This window comes from Phoca vitulina, unplaced genomic scaffold (genome assembly GCF_004348235.1).
Source record: "Phoca vitulina isolate PV1807 unplaced genomic scaffold, GSC_HSeal_1.0 scaffold68, whole genome shotgun sequence".
Lineage (NCBI taxonomy): Eukaryota > Metazoa > Chordata > Mammalia > Carnivora > Phocidae > Phoca > Phoca vitulina.
In genome coordinates this window covers 5,736,817-5,750,694 of record NW_022589771.1, presented here as the reverse complement: position 1 = coordinate 5,750,694, position 13,878 = coordinate 5,736,817, and the positions used below count along the sequence as shown (strand labels likewise).

General features: G+C 49.7%; 1 protein-coding gene across 4 annotated transcripts in view; it reads right to left on the bottom strand.

The window, feature by feature from the left end:
- SLC37A1 (solute carrier family 37 member 1) overlaps positions 1 to 13,609 on the bottom strand; it is a 62,917-nt gene extending 49,308 nt beyond the window's left edge. Inside the window, exons 1-3 of one of the 4 annotated variants that reach the window (XM_032392591.1) lie at positions 13,523 to 13,576; positions 12,786 to 12,881; positions 9,376 to 9,607 (exon numbers count right to left, since the gene is read on the bottom strand). In XM_032392591.1, the coding sequence (XP_032248482.1) occupies positions 9,376 to 9,431 (56 nt within the window). In that variant the 5' untranslated portion in view covers positions 9,432 to 9,607; positions 12,786 to 12,881; positions 13,523 to 13,576. Of the gene's footprint in view, positions 1 to 9,375; positions 9,608 to 12,785; positions 13,091 to 13,522 lie in introns of those variants that run through there. The other 3 variants (XM_032392593.1, XM_032392594.1, XM_032392590.1) reach the window with 3 other exon arrangements.
- Positions 13,610 to 13,878: the final 269 nt, after the last annotated feature.

Here is a 13,878-nt window from a genome sequence, read left to right as displayed (position 1 = left end):
TGTGTATGGTGTAAGAAAGCGGTCCAGTTTCATTTTTTGCATGTGGCTGTCCAGTTTTCCCAACACCATCTGTTGAAGAGACTGTCTTTTTCTTGTTGCATATTCTTGCCTCCTTTGTTGAAGATTAGATGACCATAGAGTTGTGGGTCCATTTCTGGGCTCTCTATTCCGTTCCATTGATCTATGTGTCTATTTTCTGCCGGTACCATGCTGTTCTGATTACTACAGCTTCTGTAGTGTATCTTGAAATCTTGGATTGTGATACCTCCAGTTTTGTTTTTCTTTTTCAAGACTGCTCTGGCTATTTGGGGGGTTTTGTGGTTCCACACACATTTTAGGATTGTTTGTTCTAGTTCTGTGAAAAATGTTGTTGGTATTTTGATAGGGATTGCATTGAATCTATAGATTGCTTTGGGTAGTGTGGACATTTTAACAATATTTGTTCTTCCAATCCATGAGCATGGAATGTCTTTCCATTTCTTTGTGTCATCTTCAATTTCTTTTACCAGGGTTTTATAGTTTTCAGAGTATAGGTCTTTCACCTCTTTGGTTCACTTTATTCCTAGATATTTTATTGGTTTTGGTACAATTGTAAATGGGATTGTTTCCTTAATTTCACTTCCTGCTGCTTCATTATTATTGTATAGAAATGCAACAGATTTCTGACTGTTAATTTTGTACCCTGTGACTTTACTGAATTCATGTATCAGTTCTAGCAGTTTTTTTGGTAGAGTCTTTTCAGGTTTTCTATACAGAGTATCATGTCATCTGCAAATAGAGAGAGCTTTACTTCTTCCTTACCAATTTGGATGCCTCTTATTTCTTTTTGTTATCTGATTGCTGAGGCTAAGACTTCCAGTACTATGTAGAGTAACAGTGGTAAGAATGGACATCCTTGTCTTGTTCCTGACCTTAGGGGAAAAGCTCTCAGTTTTTCCTCATTGAGTATGATGTTTGCTGTGGGTTTTTCATATAAGGCCTTTATTATGTTGAGGTATGTTCCCTCTAGACCTACTTTGTTGAGGGTTTTTATTATGAATGGGTGTTGTACTTTGTCAAATGATTTTTCTGCGTCTACTGAAATGATCATAAGGTTTGTATATTTTCTCTTATTGATATTACGTATCATGTTGATTGTTTTGAATATTGAGCCACCCTTACATCCCAGGAATAAATCCCACCTGATTGTGATACATGATTTTTCTGATATATTGTTGGACTTGGTTTGCTAATATTTTGTTGAGGACTTTCACATCTATATTCATGAGAAATATTGGTCTGAAGAGATAAAAATCCTTGAAGAGAGCACATGCAGTACTTTCTCTGACATCGACCATAGCAACATCCTTCTAGATATGTCTCCTGAGACAAGGGAAATAAAAGCAAAAATAAACTATTGGGACTTCATCAAGATAAAAAGCTTCTGCACAGCCAAGGAAACAATCAATAAAACTAAAAGACAACCTACTGAATGGGAGAAGATATTTGCAAATGACATACCTGATAAAGGGTTAGTATCCAAAATACATGAAGAACTTATACAACTCAACACCAAACAACAAACAATCCAATTTAAAAATAGGCAGAAGACATGAACAGACATTTCTCCAAAGAAGACATCCAGATGGCCAACAGACACGCGGGAAGATACTCATCATCACTCATCATCAGGGAAATGCAAATCAAAACTACAATGAGATACCACCTCATACCTGTCAGAATGTTTAAAATGAATAAGTCAGGAAATGATAGATGTTGGCGGGGATGAGGAGAAAGGGGAACCTTCCTACACTGTTGGTGGGAATGCAAACTGGGTGCAGCCACTCTGGAAAACAGTATGGAGGTTCCTCAAAAAGTTAAAAATAAAACTACCCTACCATCCAGCATTGGCACTACTGGGTATTTACACAAAAAATACAAAAACACAAATTCAAAGGGATACATGCATCCCTAGATTTATAGCAGCATTATCTACAGTAGCCAAGATAATGGAAGCAGCCCAAGTATCCACAGAGAGATGAATGGATAAAGAAGAAGTGGTGTGTGTGTGTGTGTGTGTGTGTGTGTGTGTGTGTGTGTGTAATGGAATATTACTTAGCCCTAAAAAAGAATGAAATCTTGCCATTTGCAATGACATGGATGGATCTAGAGAGTACTATGCTAAGTGAAAAAAGTCAAAGAAAGACAAACACCATATGATCTCACTGATATGTGGAATTTAAGAAACAAAACAGATGAGCAAAGGGGAAAAAAGACAAAAAGAGAGAGAGAGACACAAACCAAGAAACTGACTCATAACTGTACAGAACACACTGATGGTTACCAGAGGGAAAGTAGGCAGGGGGATGGGTGAACTAGGTGATGGGGATTAAGGAGGAGTGCACTTCTCATGATTAAAATAAATAAATAAACTAACAAATAATACATTATAACTGTACTTTAAATAGTCTTAGGTTATGTATTATTCAATCAGTCCTATATCAATTATTTATCCTATTTTCAACATCACCATAATACTACATTTAAAAATTTTGCCACTTTTGCTTTGTGCAACTGAAACTGTTTAAATATTCTTAAAAAAAAATAACCACAATCAAAGAGAAATTTGGGACACAGAAGTGAACAGAGTTCACAAAGTAAACAGAAAGAAACCATTAACTGGTTTGTAAGAGAATTAACTGCAAATTTCTTGTAAGCCTGTATCCTGGGCATTTAAGGTCCTATCTATTTTTTACTTTTAGCTTCTGTTTTTTCGAAAGATACATGCAAGGCAGGAATATAAATATCTCACTGACCTCCATGAGAAAGTCAGTGACGCAGACACGCTATGAACAAGGCTGATGACATAAGAAAGCCTGGCCTAAGGCCCTGCTGCTCTTCTTGGTTTATGCGAAAAGCAGCCCAAGAGTAAGACTGAAATGAATCAGAGACTACAGAAAAGAAGATACTTGGGCAAGAAGAGAAAGGTTCATTCCAGCCTCAAAGTTTGAACCACTCTCTAGAAAAGTACTTCTTGGGGAAGAAAAGAGGTCATCGGGAAGAGTAGCAAGAGAGGAGAGCAGGGCCCCCCCAGGAAAGCAAGGCCGGCCCCTCGTTTCAGGAGGCACAGCCCTTAGCCCCAAAGAACCTGCCTGTTTCTGGCCTAAGAAGGCCAGTGACTTTCAGACAGAGTGCCCGCCCGAGTGGACAGTCACCCACGGCGGAGGTATGGGTGGCAGAAGGGCACAAGGCAGGGCTCCAGCTCTGCGGGGACCCTGAGCTGACCCCACCTGGGCACAGGGTTCCCTTCTGCAATCTCCACAAGGAGCATGAACAACGTTCTGGGACTGAGTCAGCCCCAGCACCTCCCAGATCAGAGTCTCAGGGAAGAATCTGGAGCCCTCGAGGATGCTACATGACACCTGTTCACAGGTGTATTATCAACCAGGAGAATGTGAATTTCATCGTCACCCAGCTAAGGATTTTGAGAGAGTGGCTCAACTTCAATGGGCCTTGGGTTCATGCTCTCTAGTCTCAAACCAGACATAAATAGAATATTCTATGTACAAATAGTTGATCCTTATTGAATGCATTAATATATTTATTAAATAGAACAAATAAGCCCAGAAATAAAGAGCTCCTCTGTGTATCCAGATCATGTATGAAGAGCCCCAGGGGCCCTGATACATGTGCATTCCTCGATGGTAAAGTTTGTCTAGGTTATCGGGACTTAGTGGCCCACCTGGGCCTCCAGGCTCCACCTCTGGGTTGCCGTCCTCCTTCCCTGGGCCTCCACGTTCATTCCCCGGGCTGCTGCCTCCTTCCCTAACGGGCAGCTCTACACGTAGCTCTCACCAGCACAGGGCCCGGTGGGATGAAGGAGGTTCCCCTGACTGTCCCTCGCTGGGGGACGCCCCATGAGTAAAGGGGCCACAGAGGGGGCAGTACACGGTTCCAGACTGAACTGAACTTTCCTTGATGAATCAGCCTCTTTGGGGCGGGTAACTGCCTACAGGTTGGCAGGGCTCTCTGGGAGAAGCTGTCCCGCAGTCAGGGCAATGGGTGAACCTACACAGCAAACTGGAATTTTCCTGGAGACAGAACCTACGGCTCCTAAACAGGAAAACCCTATCTATTTAGCCGGTATCAGGGCCAACTCTAGTTCCCCTATTTCCAAATCTGTCCTTCCTCCCTTCCTTTTCTCATCTTGCTTATATGGGATCTTGGGGGGGGGGGGGTGCGGTGAGAAGAGCCAGCAGCCCAGGCTGACTGTTCCCTTCCAGAAGGTCTGACCACAGCAGCCGTGTCAATATATACCTGTCCTGGAGACCGAGCAGACATTTTACTTCTGTGTGATTACCCGGGGTTATGGGACCAAAGTCCTACACAACCTTCCTGACTCTTTTTCCCACTTTGTAATTAATTCTATCCTCATTTTCTGTCTTCCTATATCCTTTACAAAGCAGGATTGTGGATGATATTTGTTTTCTATTATCCATTTTGCGCTGGGTTGAACCCTGTGCCCCCCAAATTCAAGTCCATCCAAAAACCTCAGAACGTGACCTTATTTGGAAATTGAGTCCTGTGGATGTAATTAGTTAAGATGAGGCCATACTGAACCCATGTATGACCTCAGATCACATGAGATCCTAAATCCAATGACTGACGTCCCTATAAAGGCCGTATGAAGATGCAGGGACAGACAGGGAAGCCGGCCAAGTGACTGCGGAGGCAGAGCCAAGATAAGGAAGGCCAAGGACCGCCAGCCACCCCAGAAGCTGGAAGAGGCAGGAGGGATCCTTCTCTGGAGCCTTCAGAGACGCGCAGCCCCGCCGATGCCTGGGTCTCTAACTTCCAGCTTCTATTGTGTGGGCGGCTGTTACAGCAGCCTCAGGACACGAATGCAAGCCGACACTTGTATTTTTGTTCGGTGTCACATTTAGGCTTGGAAACATTAAACATGTACAATTACAGGTGAGCTACTGAACCCTTTCACTCCTCGGCGTGCCGCTTACTCTGTGGTTATGTCTGGCGGTAGCCTTGGTCGCATCTACAAGCACGACAAGACCAGCGCTGGGGTTAGCGCGAAGTTTCTAGCAAGACAAAAGCGCATCTCGGCGATGCCAGCCCAGGATAGGTGTGCACCCGCAGGGTCTCCTTAGACATGTTCTTCAACCTCGCACATGCCCCCAGATGAACAGCAACCTGCTTCAACCTGAGCGATGCAGGGCACAGTATCTGTTTCCTCGCTGGGGTGTTATTTATTGGAGTCATATGCAAATGAGGAGAAACAAATGCTTTAGATGAGAGTAACTGGGCACTAGGATCTGGCATACAAATTAGTCCAAAGACATCCTTAATTTGGGAACAAGGAAACCACACACAGCTATGATGTGAGTCCTTTCCGGAGCATCCTAAAGCAGAGACAGGATGTCGGTGACGTTGGCACTGACCACCTGATTAAGGGGCTCTCTGCCCCTGTCCGCCCCTCAGGGAAGCGACACTTTTTCCCCTGTGTAATTAATAGGCAGTCTGTGGGGACATACGTGGAGCCGACACGGCTATCCTGTCCTCCAGTCTCCCCCACAGTGTGTGCTCCTGATGGTCACGACACGGAGGCGGGCCAGGCGGGCCCTGTGGCTCTACTCAGCAGCAGGGATCCCCAGGGGGGGGGGCTTCCTTTCTCCCCCTTGTGCACACACTTATTTACAGCAGTGCGCGCTCACGAGGTTATTTTATTCAACGGGCTAATCCATCACTAGTATCATTTGTTTTAAATCTCAAGTCACTCCAGACTTAGCCAGCGAGAGCCCCTTCATTTTCAAGCACCTCCTCATTTTCTGGTACCAAATATTCCCGGCTCATCTTACTTTGCCTGCTGCCCCAGCCCTGACATCGGCCCAGTCTCCAAGGAAGCCCGGCTCCCTCCATGGGAGACGGCACATAGAGACCAAGATCCGGCAGCGTGGTGCTCACCGCCACTGAGTGTTGCTGTTCCCACGGGCTCTGAGCGGGCAGGGGGTAGGGCACGTGACCCACATGCAACACACACAACCCACACACAGACAGCATACAACACACACATCACACACACAAACACACCACACCACATATACACCACACATCACACACATCACACGCACACCATAGACACACACCACACACATCACACGCAACACACACAGCACACACACATCAAATACACGAGCAGAACCATATGTATCTATTTCTCCAGCGCTTCCTGATAACGTTATTTCCAAGCTAACACACCTGACCCATTCAAGCCCCTCCCGCACCCACGTTCGTAGCTCCTTCACCCAGCAGTGAGAAGTTACCTCCCTTCTGTGGTGTTCCTGACAAAAGAGCGTTAACTGAATCTAATCAAGAGGAAATACTAACTAGACACCCAAAACAAGGGGCAGTCTACAAAATAAATGGCTGGTACTCTTCAAAAATGTCAAGGTCATGAAGGACAAAGGAAGGCCAAGAGGCAGTTTCGGATTAAAGGAGACTAAACTCACAGGACAACTGAAGACAACATGTGATTCTGGATGGGGTCCTGGATCAGGGGACACTGGACAAGACATTAGGCGACATCTGATATAACTTCTGGATATGGACTGTGGATTAGATCATGGTATTACATCATGTTATATTTCTTGATTCTGACCTTCAGGCACAGTTACAGGAGAATGCCTTATTCATAGGAAATACACTAACCTATTTAGAAATAAAAGGGCATAATGCCCATAACTGACTCTCAAATGATTCAGAAAAAAAGTGTGTGTGTGTGTGCGTGTGTGCGTGCTGTGTGTGTGTGTGTGTGCGTGTGTGTACACACACACACACACAGAGGGTGGAGGGAGAAACAAATGAGGCAGAATGTGAAGGTGTGTCTGCTAGCTGAGCCCTGGCCCCCAGCTGGACCAGCTGCATTCAATAGTCCCTCTACCCTAGGTTTACTCTACTCAAGACTCAATATCCCAGGAGAGAGACCCGTAGCCCACCCAGGGTCCTAGTCTGCTTCCTGGGGGATGTGGGCTAAGGAGAAAGGTCATGGTAACAGGGCCTCCGGAACCACTGATGGCCGCCATAATGAACCCCAAAGTCCTGAGACTTACCCGCCTACTGAGATAGGGAAACTAAAGGAACCCCATAAAAAAACTGTTTTTCTCACTCTTTTTCCTGCGTCTATTTTTGCGAGGACCTACATCCCTGCCTTACACGTCTATGTCCTCCTTGTAACTATGTCCTCCTTGTAAATGTCAAGGAGTTAATGATTTCTTTGGAGTCTTCCAGCACAACAGATAACATCTAAGGAGTGACTGGGCGGAGTCGTCATGAACTTTTCCAAGACCACAGACTCACCAAGACCCCTGGCTCCAGGGCATAAGTGACTTTTGGAGGACAGCTGAACACTCGTCTTTGTTCCTGGATCACTGAGGAGATGTGGGCGCCAGACCATCATCAATAAAAACCCCAGGCCCCAAGCAAATATGAGACTTACTCTTCTTTCCTTTCTGAGTCTCCCAAACGCTCTGTCTGGATCCACACTCTCTCAGTATCTTTAACAGACTCTGTTCTTACTTCCTCTCAATTCATGTCTGATTTCTATCCTGCATGAAGCCAAGGGCCTTCTTGGCTGGTCCCGTGGGGCCCTCCTCTGGGTCACCTCCACGCAGCCAGCCTGCATCAGTCCCACAACTGCACAAAAAGGACGGAAGTCAGGTCCCCAAAGGAAATCAAGATGTTGTTAGGAAGGGCAAGGCCTGCTGGGAAAAAGATATAAAGCCCTTCAAAGGAATGTTAAAGCCAACAGGGAAGGAAGCTGGGATCTAGAAAGTAAAGGTCAAAGAGCAAGTCTGAGGCAGAGATGGAACACATACTCTATATCCTAGCTACCCAGAGTGTGGTCTGTGGATTCAGGGCACCGCATGCCCTGGGAAATGCAGACTCTCAGGCCCCACCCCACACCTCCTGAGTAAGCATTTGCATTTTAACAAGTTCTGGGGGGGGGATGCACATGTGTACTAAAGTGTGAGACGCCCTGCCCCACCAGTGCCTCAACCAAAGAAAGAAAGAAAGAAAGAAAGGATTTGTGACATACAGGAATTCCAGGGAGTTCTTTGTGATATTCTTACAATTTTCTTCTGTGATTTTGAAAATTGTATCAAAATAAAGTTACAAAACAGACAAGGAAACTGAAGGTCAGCACCCACTAGATGGAAAGATAAGTGTCTAAAGCTTGTGGCCAGGTTACTGGTAGACCTGAAATGACAAGGGAACTGCTCTGGAAGGGAGGCAGAGGTCTGCGGTCACACCTGAGGCCCTGTGGGTGCCCACCAACCAGCAGGGGCCTGAGAAGCAAATAAGGGTGTGACAGCTACAAGTGGGTTGTCATGGCAGAGATGAAGGGATCCAGAATATGCCACTATGACGTAGAAACGATTTTGAGTGGGAGGCATTTGAGTTCCTGAAATTTCTCATCTGCCTAAAAGCACAGCCACCTAGAAGAACTCAAGTGTCATAAACCCCTCCCTAGGGGTAACCAGGGGAGAGGACTCTTCTTACTGGAAATGAGAAGTATCCCCAGCACACCTAAACGGAGGCTGCCACAGCACTATCTTATCTCCCATCTATTCCCAGAAGGGCCCATTTAACCTTTCCAAAGTCATTTGTTTTTCCATACATGCCCTTCTCCTCCTCCTTTTCCCTTATTAAGATGGCATATAAGACCTCTGAATCACATTTTTCAGCAACCTCCCCTACATACGTGATCACATCTGTTTTTTTGTAGTTTAATTTGCATGCCCCTAAGGAAAGAGCCTAAGAGGATAGAGGAAAACTTATTCCTTCCCAATAGAGATCAACAGGGAAGAGGAACTTTTAAGAGGGTGGGTTCGAGGATGGAGAAGCTGGTTCTAGACCCTGCCCTCGCCCTCTTCTTCCTCTAAGGAGGGTGGGAGTTCTGAACCCACGATGAGAAGGGCTGTCAGAGCACGCGAGGTGAGGTTGCTCTCAGAACAGGAAGCAGTGTTCTGGTCTGCATCTAACTTGTTTAGATTTTATTTTCTCTCAGCAAGTTCTGCCCCAGCTAAGCCACTCACTGGGCTCAGGGTTCATATACTTATCTCCCCCACAGCCATTTTATAATCCTTCCAGTAGCCAGTGGTCGTTTTTCTGGGGACACTGTGATTATTATAGAAACTACTGAAGACCAAAGACAGAGGACAACTTAGCAACGTTCCCGGTCACAGCTGCCACCACTGATAAGCCATTCAACAGTCACACAGGGAGGCCAGGCATCCACGTGCATGTTATATAATGACATCGGGCGCGCGAGGGCCCACACGTCCACGCAGCACCAGGCCACAGGACTGACGAGCCAACACTCACCACTGATCCCGGGAGAATGAGATGATGAAGCGAATGCCGGGGGGGAGTGGAGCCATTTACACCGCACAGACCACGGAGCTCTGGTCACAAGAGAAGATGCTTCATGCAGAGGTGATCAACCCTGGCTCCAAGTATTTCTCTCTGGCCCCTGCAGCTCCGCGGACTGGAAGGTGCGTCGAGGTGTCCTGCTGGGTCTCGCTTGCCCTCTTCCTTCGGGCAGAGGCTCGGCTCTCTACAAGGAGAATGAGGAATGGAAAAGTCAGGTGTCCCAACAGGAACGCTGTGGGAGTCCCTGGCAGAAGTGACATGCGGTGCGGGTGTCAGCCAACCCAGACCAAAGCGGGGCTTCCAGCGCAACAGGGAACTGCCCCCCACGACAGCTACTGGGTGGAGGCAGAGCGTCTACCCTCGGGATGGCTTGCTCAGCAATCACAGACATGAATTTCACATGGTGTTCTGATGATGAATAGACAGACCCAGAGTCCCTCTCCATCTGGGAGACATCTACAGATCATCCCATTCACTCTTAACCACAATACTCTACGGAACTAATATTAATATTCATGTGAAACCAGTAATGTGCCCAGTGGTTACACCATGTGCTCAATCACCAGAGCATGCCAGGGAACGGGACACTCTCGACTCCACCCGCGGTGGACCAGGCCACGCTGAACCACACTAACAGAGAGGCACACAGGCCTGGGCAAGACGGCAGGTCAGCAAGCCCATCATTTCACTGTGGCCTTGCACCTGAACTGAAATGCATCTCCCGCTGCGGGGAGGTGCCTGACTGTGTTTCTGCCTCCTGATACCTCATGTCCTGTGTCCCTCAGAGGTCGTGGAAAATGACCCCGTTCCAAAGTCAGGGCCGAAGGCAGAGCAAGACAGGAAGGAATGGGCAGGGAGGCCTGGGCTCCTGTCCCAAAGCCAACCTCAAGTCTATCCTCTGTGCTTGGCAACACGGAATCTTTTGGACCAATGTATTAGATAACACGGGACCCGGTGCATGCAGGAGCATGGCTCGTGCTGTCTTAGTACTTACTGAAAATTCACCGGTTATATGATGTTTTTTTAAAAAAAGCTACTTTTGAGTAAACATTCATCTCAATTTAAAGCTGCTGAAATTTATTTAATGTCTTCAAAGAACTTCTTTGGGGTTACAGACAAGCAAAGCAAATAGCTCTGTTGGAAGGTTCCAGCTAAATTCCTAAGAGCCTGGGCACCCCCCCTTCATTCTAGCCCTCCCCCCTCCACACACTGCGCCTTCTTCAAGGATCTCCCTGCATGCTTTTAGCAAAAAAGTCAAAATCCTTGGGGCGTTTCATCCCAGGACCCCTGACCCTGACCCCTCCCCACCTCTCTCAGGGAGGCGTGTGCGCCCCAGCCAGAACTAGAACTTTGCTTCGGCCAGCCAGCCCCCCTGCGCCCCCCCCCCCCCCCCCCGCAACTGCCGCAGCTGACCTCAGGCACCTACATTTTAGGGTTCTTAGGAAGAGGAAAGAAGATCATCCATGGAAAGCCCTTAGCACCAGGGCCTGGTGGGTAGAAGCAGCTCTGTAAATAGCAGCTAGAGAGGGAGCCCGGGCTGCAGGCGGCTGCCCCATTCCCGTGACTTAGGTTCAAACTCAGCACAGAGCAAGGGCTCCAGAGATGTGTTAAACCAATCCCCGCAAATGTTTCAAAGATGTTTCTCCTCAAAATCTAGATTTAAAGAATATTTTACTAAAACTCCGCTCAAAATGAGTGGGGTCCTGTTTGGGTCTCCATATACTTTGAGAAACAATTTTGTGATGGTGACTTCAGAGTAAAGGATTTGATTTAAGTTTTTCGGTGTCTGAAAATGGGTGGTCGGAGTCCACTTTCTTCCTCAGTCCACTAGGTGTGGCTTGTCTAGGAATATTCTATTGCCATCTGAATCAATCAATCAACCAACCTCAATTCTGGTAAAACCTGTAATTTAACAAAAAAATCCAGAAGGCCCTGGAAATCAGCAGGGAAGACAATCTCAATTTCTTTTTTAAAACAATTGCAGGGGCTTCCCCTGTGAAATGGGTGAAAGCAAGTGCTATAATTCTCAGAGAAGTGCAGTTAAGCTGCATAAAGGTAGTGATTTTACACGTGGGATGTTAAGAGCTCAATTTAATGAGGCTCCTTCCTCCAGAACCCGGGCAGTGACCCCCGAGAAGCACCGACTGAATCGCATGGAGAGCCCGCCAAGCCCTGTGAGGTCTGCCGTGAGGCACGGCACTCCCTTCTGACGAGAACAGGCAGCTTGCCCGGTGGGCCGGACACTGGGCAAATTCAGGTCAACATTCTCTCAGCCCCGTCCTCCCTCTCTTCCTCCGGCTTGTCCCGTGTCCTCTGGAGAGCACAGGGGAACGAGGCGGGGCACCTGCTTGCCACCCTGTGTTGGGTGTACAGCCCAATTACATAAAAAGCATACTTTTTTCCCTAGTCGCTCTTTATAGGGGCTTCTGGGACTCACCGATCCAGGAGAGAAGTCACACCATCCAGTGTCATTCTACCATCAGACAGGGACTTCAGCTCCCTCCCTCCTCCCAGAGCAGCTCAGTCAAAATCGTAACAGGCACGTTTTCATACCCATCTTCTGAAAGAGCCCCAGCCAGGCAACGAGAAGAGGAATGACCCCAGACAAACACACACTCCCAAGCCGCGCCCTCGGGCCGCCCACGGGTGACCCACCACCCAGAGCAGCTCCCTGCACTCTTCCAACAAGAGTAAGACTGAAAGAAAGTCTTGGCACGAGTAACACTGAAAGGGTCTTCCCAGAATGGAACGCTGCTGTAAATCATCTCAGCAGCCCTGTGCAGATTTTAAATGATCTACTTAAAGACAGAGTTTCTAAAGTGGATCTTATTTTAAGGCAAAGTTGGCTGGGAGGTGCATGTCCCCCCAAAAAGTTATTTCTTTTTCCTGGAAAGACAGAGGAGAGAATGGGGTAGGGAGAGAATGAATACAACCTCCTTTTGAGAGAAAACACTTTCTATGGTTTGTACTTTAAAGGCTCTATTCCATATTAAACATTACTGACAGTGGCCACTATCTCTTTCCTGTGGTTTAAACACAAAAAGGACTCCTCGATCTGCACCACTGCCCTCTCCCCCACCAACACACTGAACGCCAAAGGGGATGCACAAAATAGAACCTGCGGATGGGGGTCCAAGACTACATGGTGAGACACTTAAGGTCTGGAGTCTTGACCTACAGGGAGACCAAGGAAGGAGCCTGGGAGAAAATCTAACACACGTACCAACTCAAACAACTTCCCACAATTTCTGGTCCTAAGGCGGGAGGCACCTTCCCAGCAGCCAGAGGCCAGCTGCCAGCTCCCAGCCCCAGGAGACGGAAGGAGAGGCAGGCTTTGGAATTCCACCTTTAGAAATGCAAACCTGGGGGCTGGGAAAAGGAGCTTTCCGGTGTCCTCCGTTCAAATGCAAATCCGGACGGTCCCGCGGGTCACCGGGTCACCAGGAGCGGCCGGGAGGCTGCTAGGGCGGGGAGCGCCGGAAGGTGGGGGAAAGAGGAAGAAAGAGCCGGATGGTTGGAGGTCGGCAGGTGGGGCGCTTTCCGATCGATCCACAAGGATGCTATCGCTCGTGCTGGCCGGGAGGCTCACGAGCTCCGGGGAGCCACCTGAGCAACAAACAGCCCAGAGGCCCAGAGCGCCAGCGCCCCGAGCCTCCGGACGGCTTTCAGCGCCGGCTCCTCCCCGGCGGCCGGTCCCCGGGGAAGGCGGACTCGGCGGCACGCCCACGTCCCCGGCGCGCGGCGGCCAATGCGCGGGGCTCCTCCCGCGGGCTCCCCGGACCCCCGCTGTCACCGCGGCCGGGGCCGGGTGGGGAGGGGCGCCCGCAGGACCGCTCAGCTCGCCCCTGATTCCACTCGCCCGGGATCCCCGCGCCGCGCCGGGCCCTCCCGAGGCAAGGCAGGAGTCGAGAGTCCCCGGCCCAGGCCCAGGCCAAGCACAAAGGCCGGCGGCGCGGGGGACGGCCGGAGCGCAGGGACCCGCCTGCCGCGGCAGGTGCTGCGCCGCCGCAAAGCTCGAGGCCGGCGGCCCGGCGGGTGCAGGCGCTGCGGAGCGTCCCCGCGTCGCTCTCCCCGCCCCGTCCCTGTCCCCGCGCCTCACCTGCGCCGCGGCCCGAGCCGGCCGCCGCGGGCGCTTCCTGCTCGCGACTTCCTGGGGCGGCGCGCGGTGGCCCCGCCGGCCCCGCCGCCCCTTTCACTTTCCTGCGGCCGGCGGGGCGCCGGGGCCGGGGCGGCGGCTGGCCGCTCGGCCCTCCCCCTCCGGCTCATCCCCCTCCTCCGACCCTCCCCGCCCTCCCCCGATCCTCGCCCGGCCCCGGGGCGCGCCCAGGGTCCCAAACAGCCTCGGGGGGGGGGGGGGGGGGGGCCCACGCGAGTGGCGTTGCCCGCCCGCCGGCTGCAGGGGCCCCCAGGCCGCCCCCCACCCCCCGGGGCCCAGCTCGGGATTTTGGCGGCCGG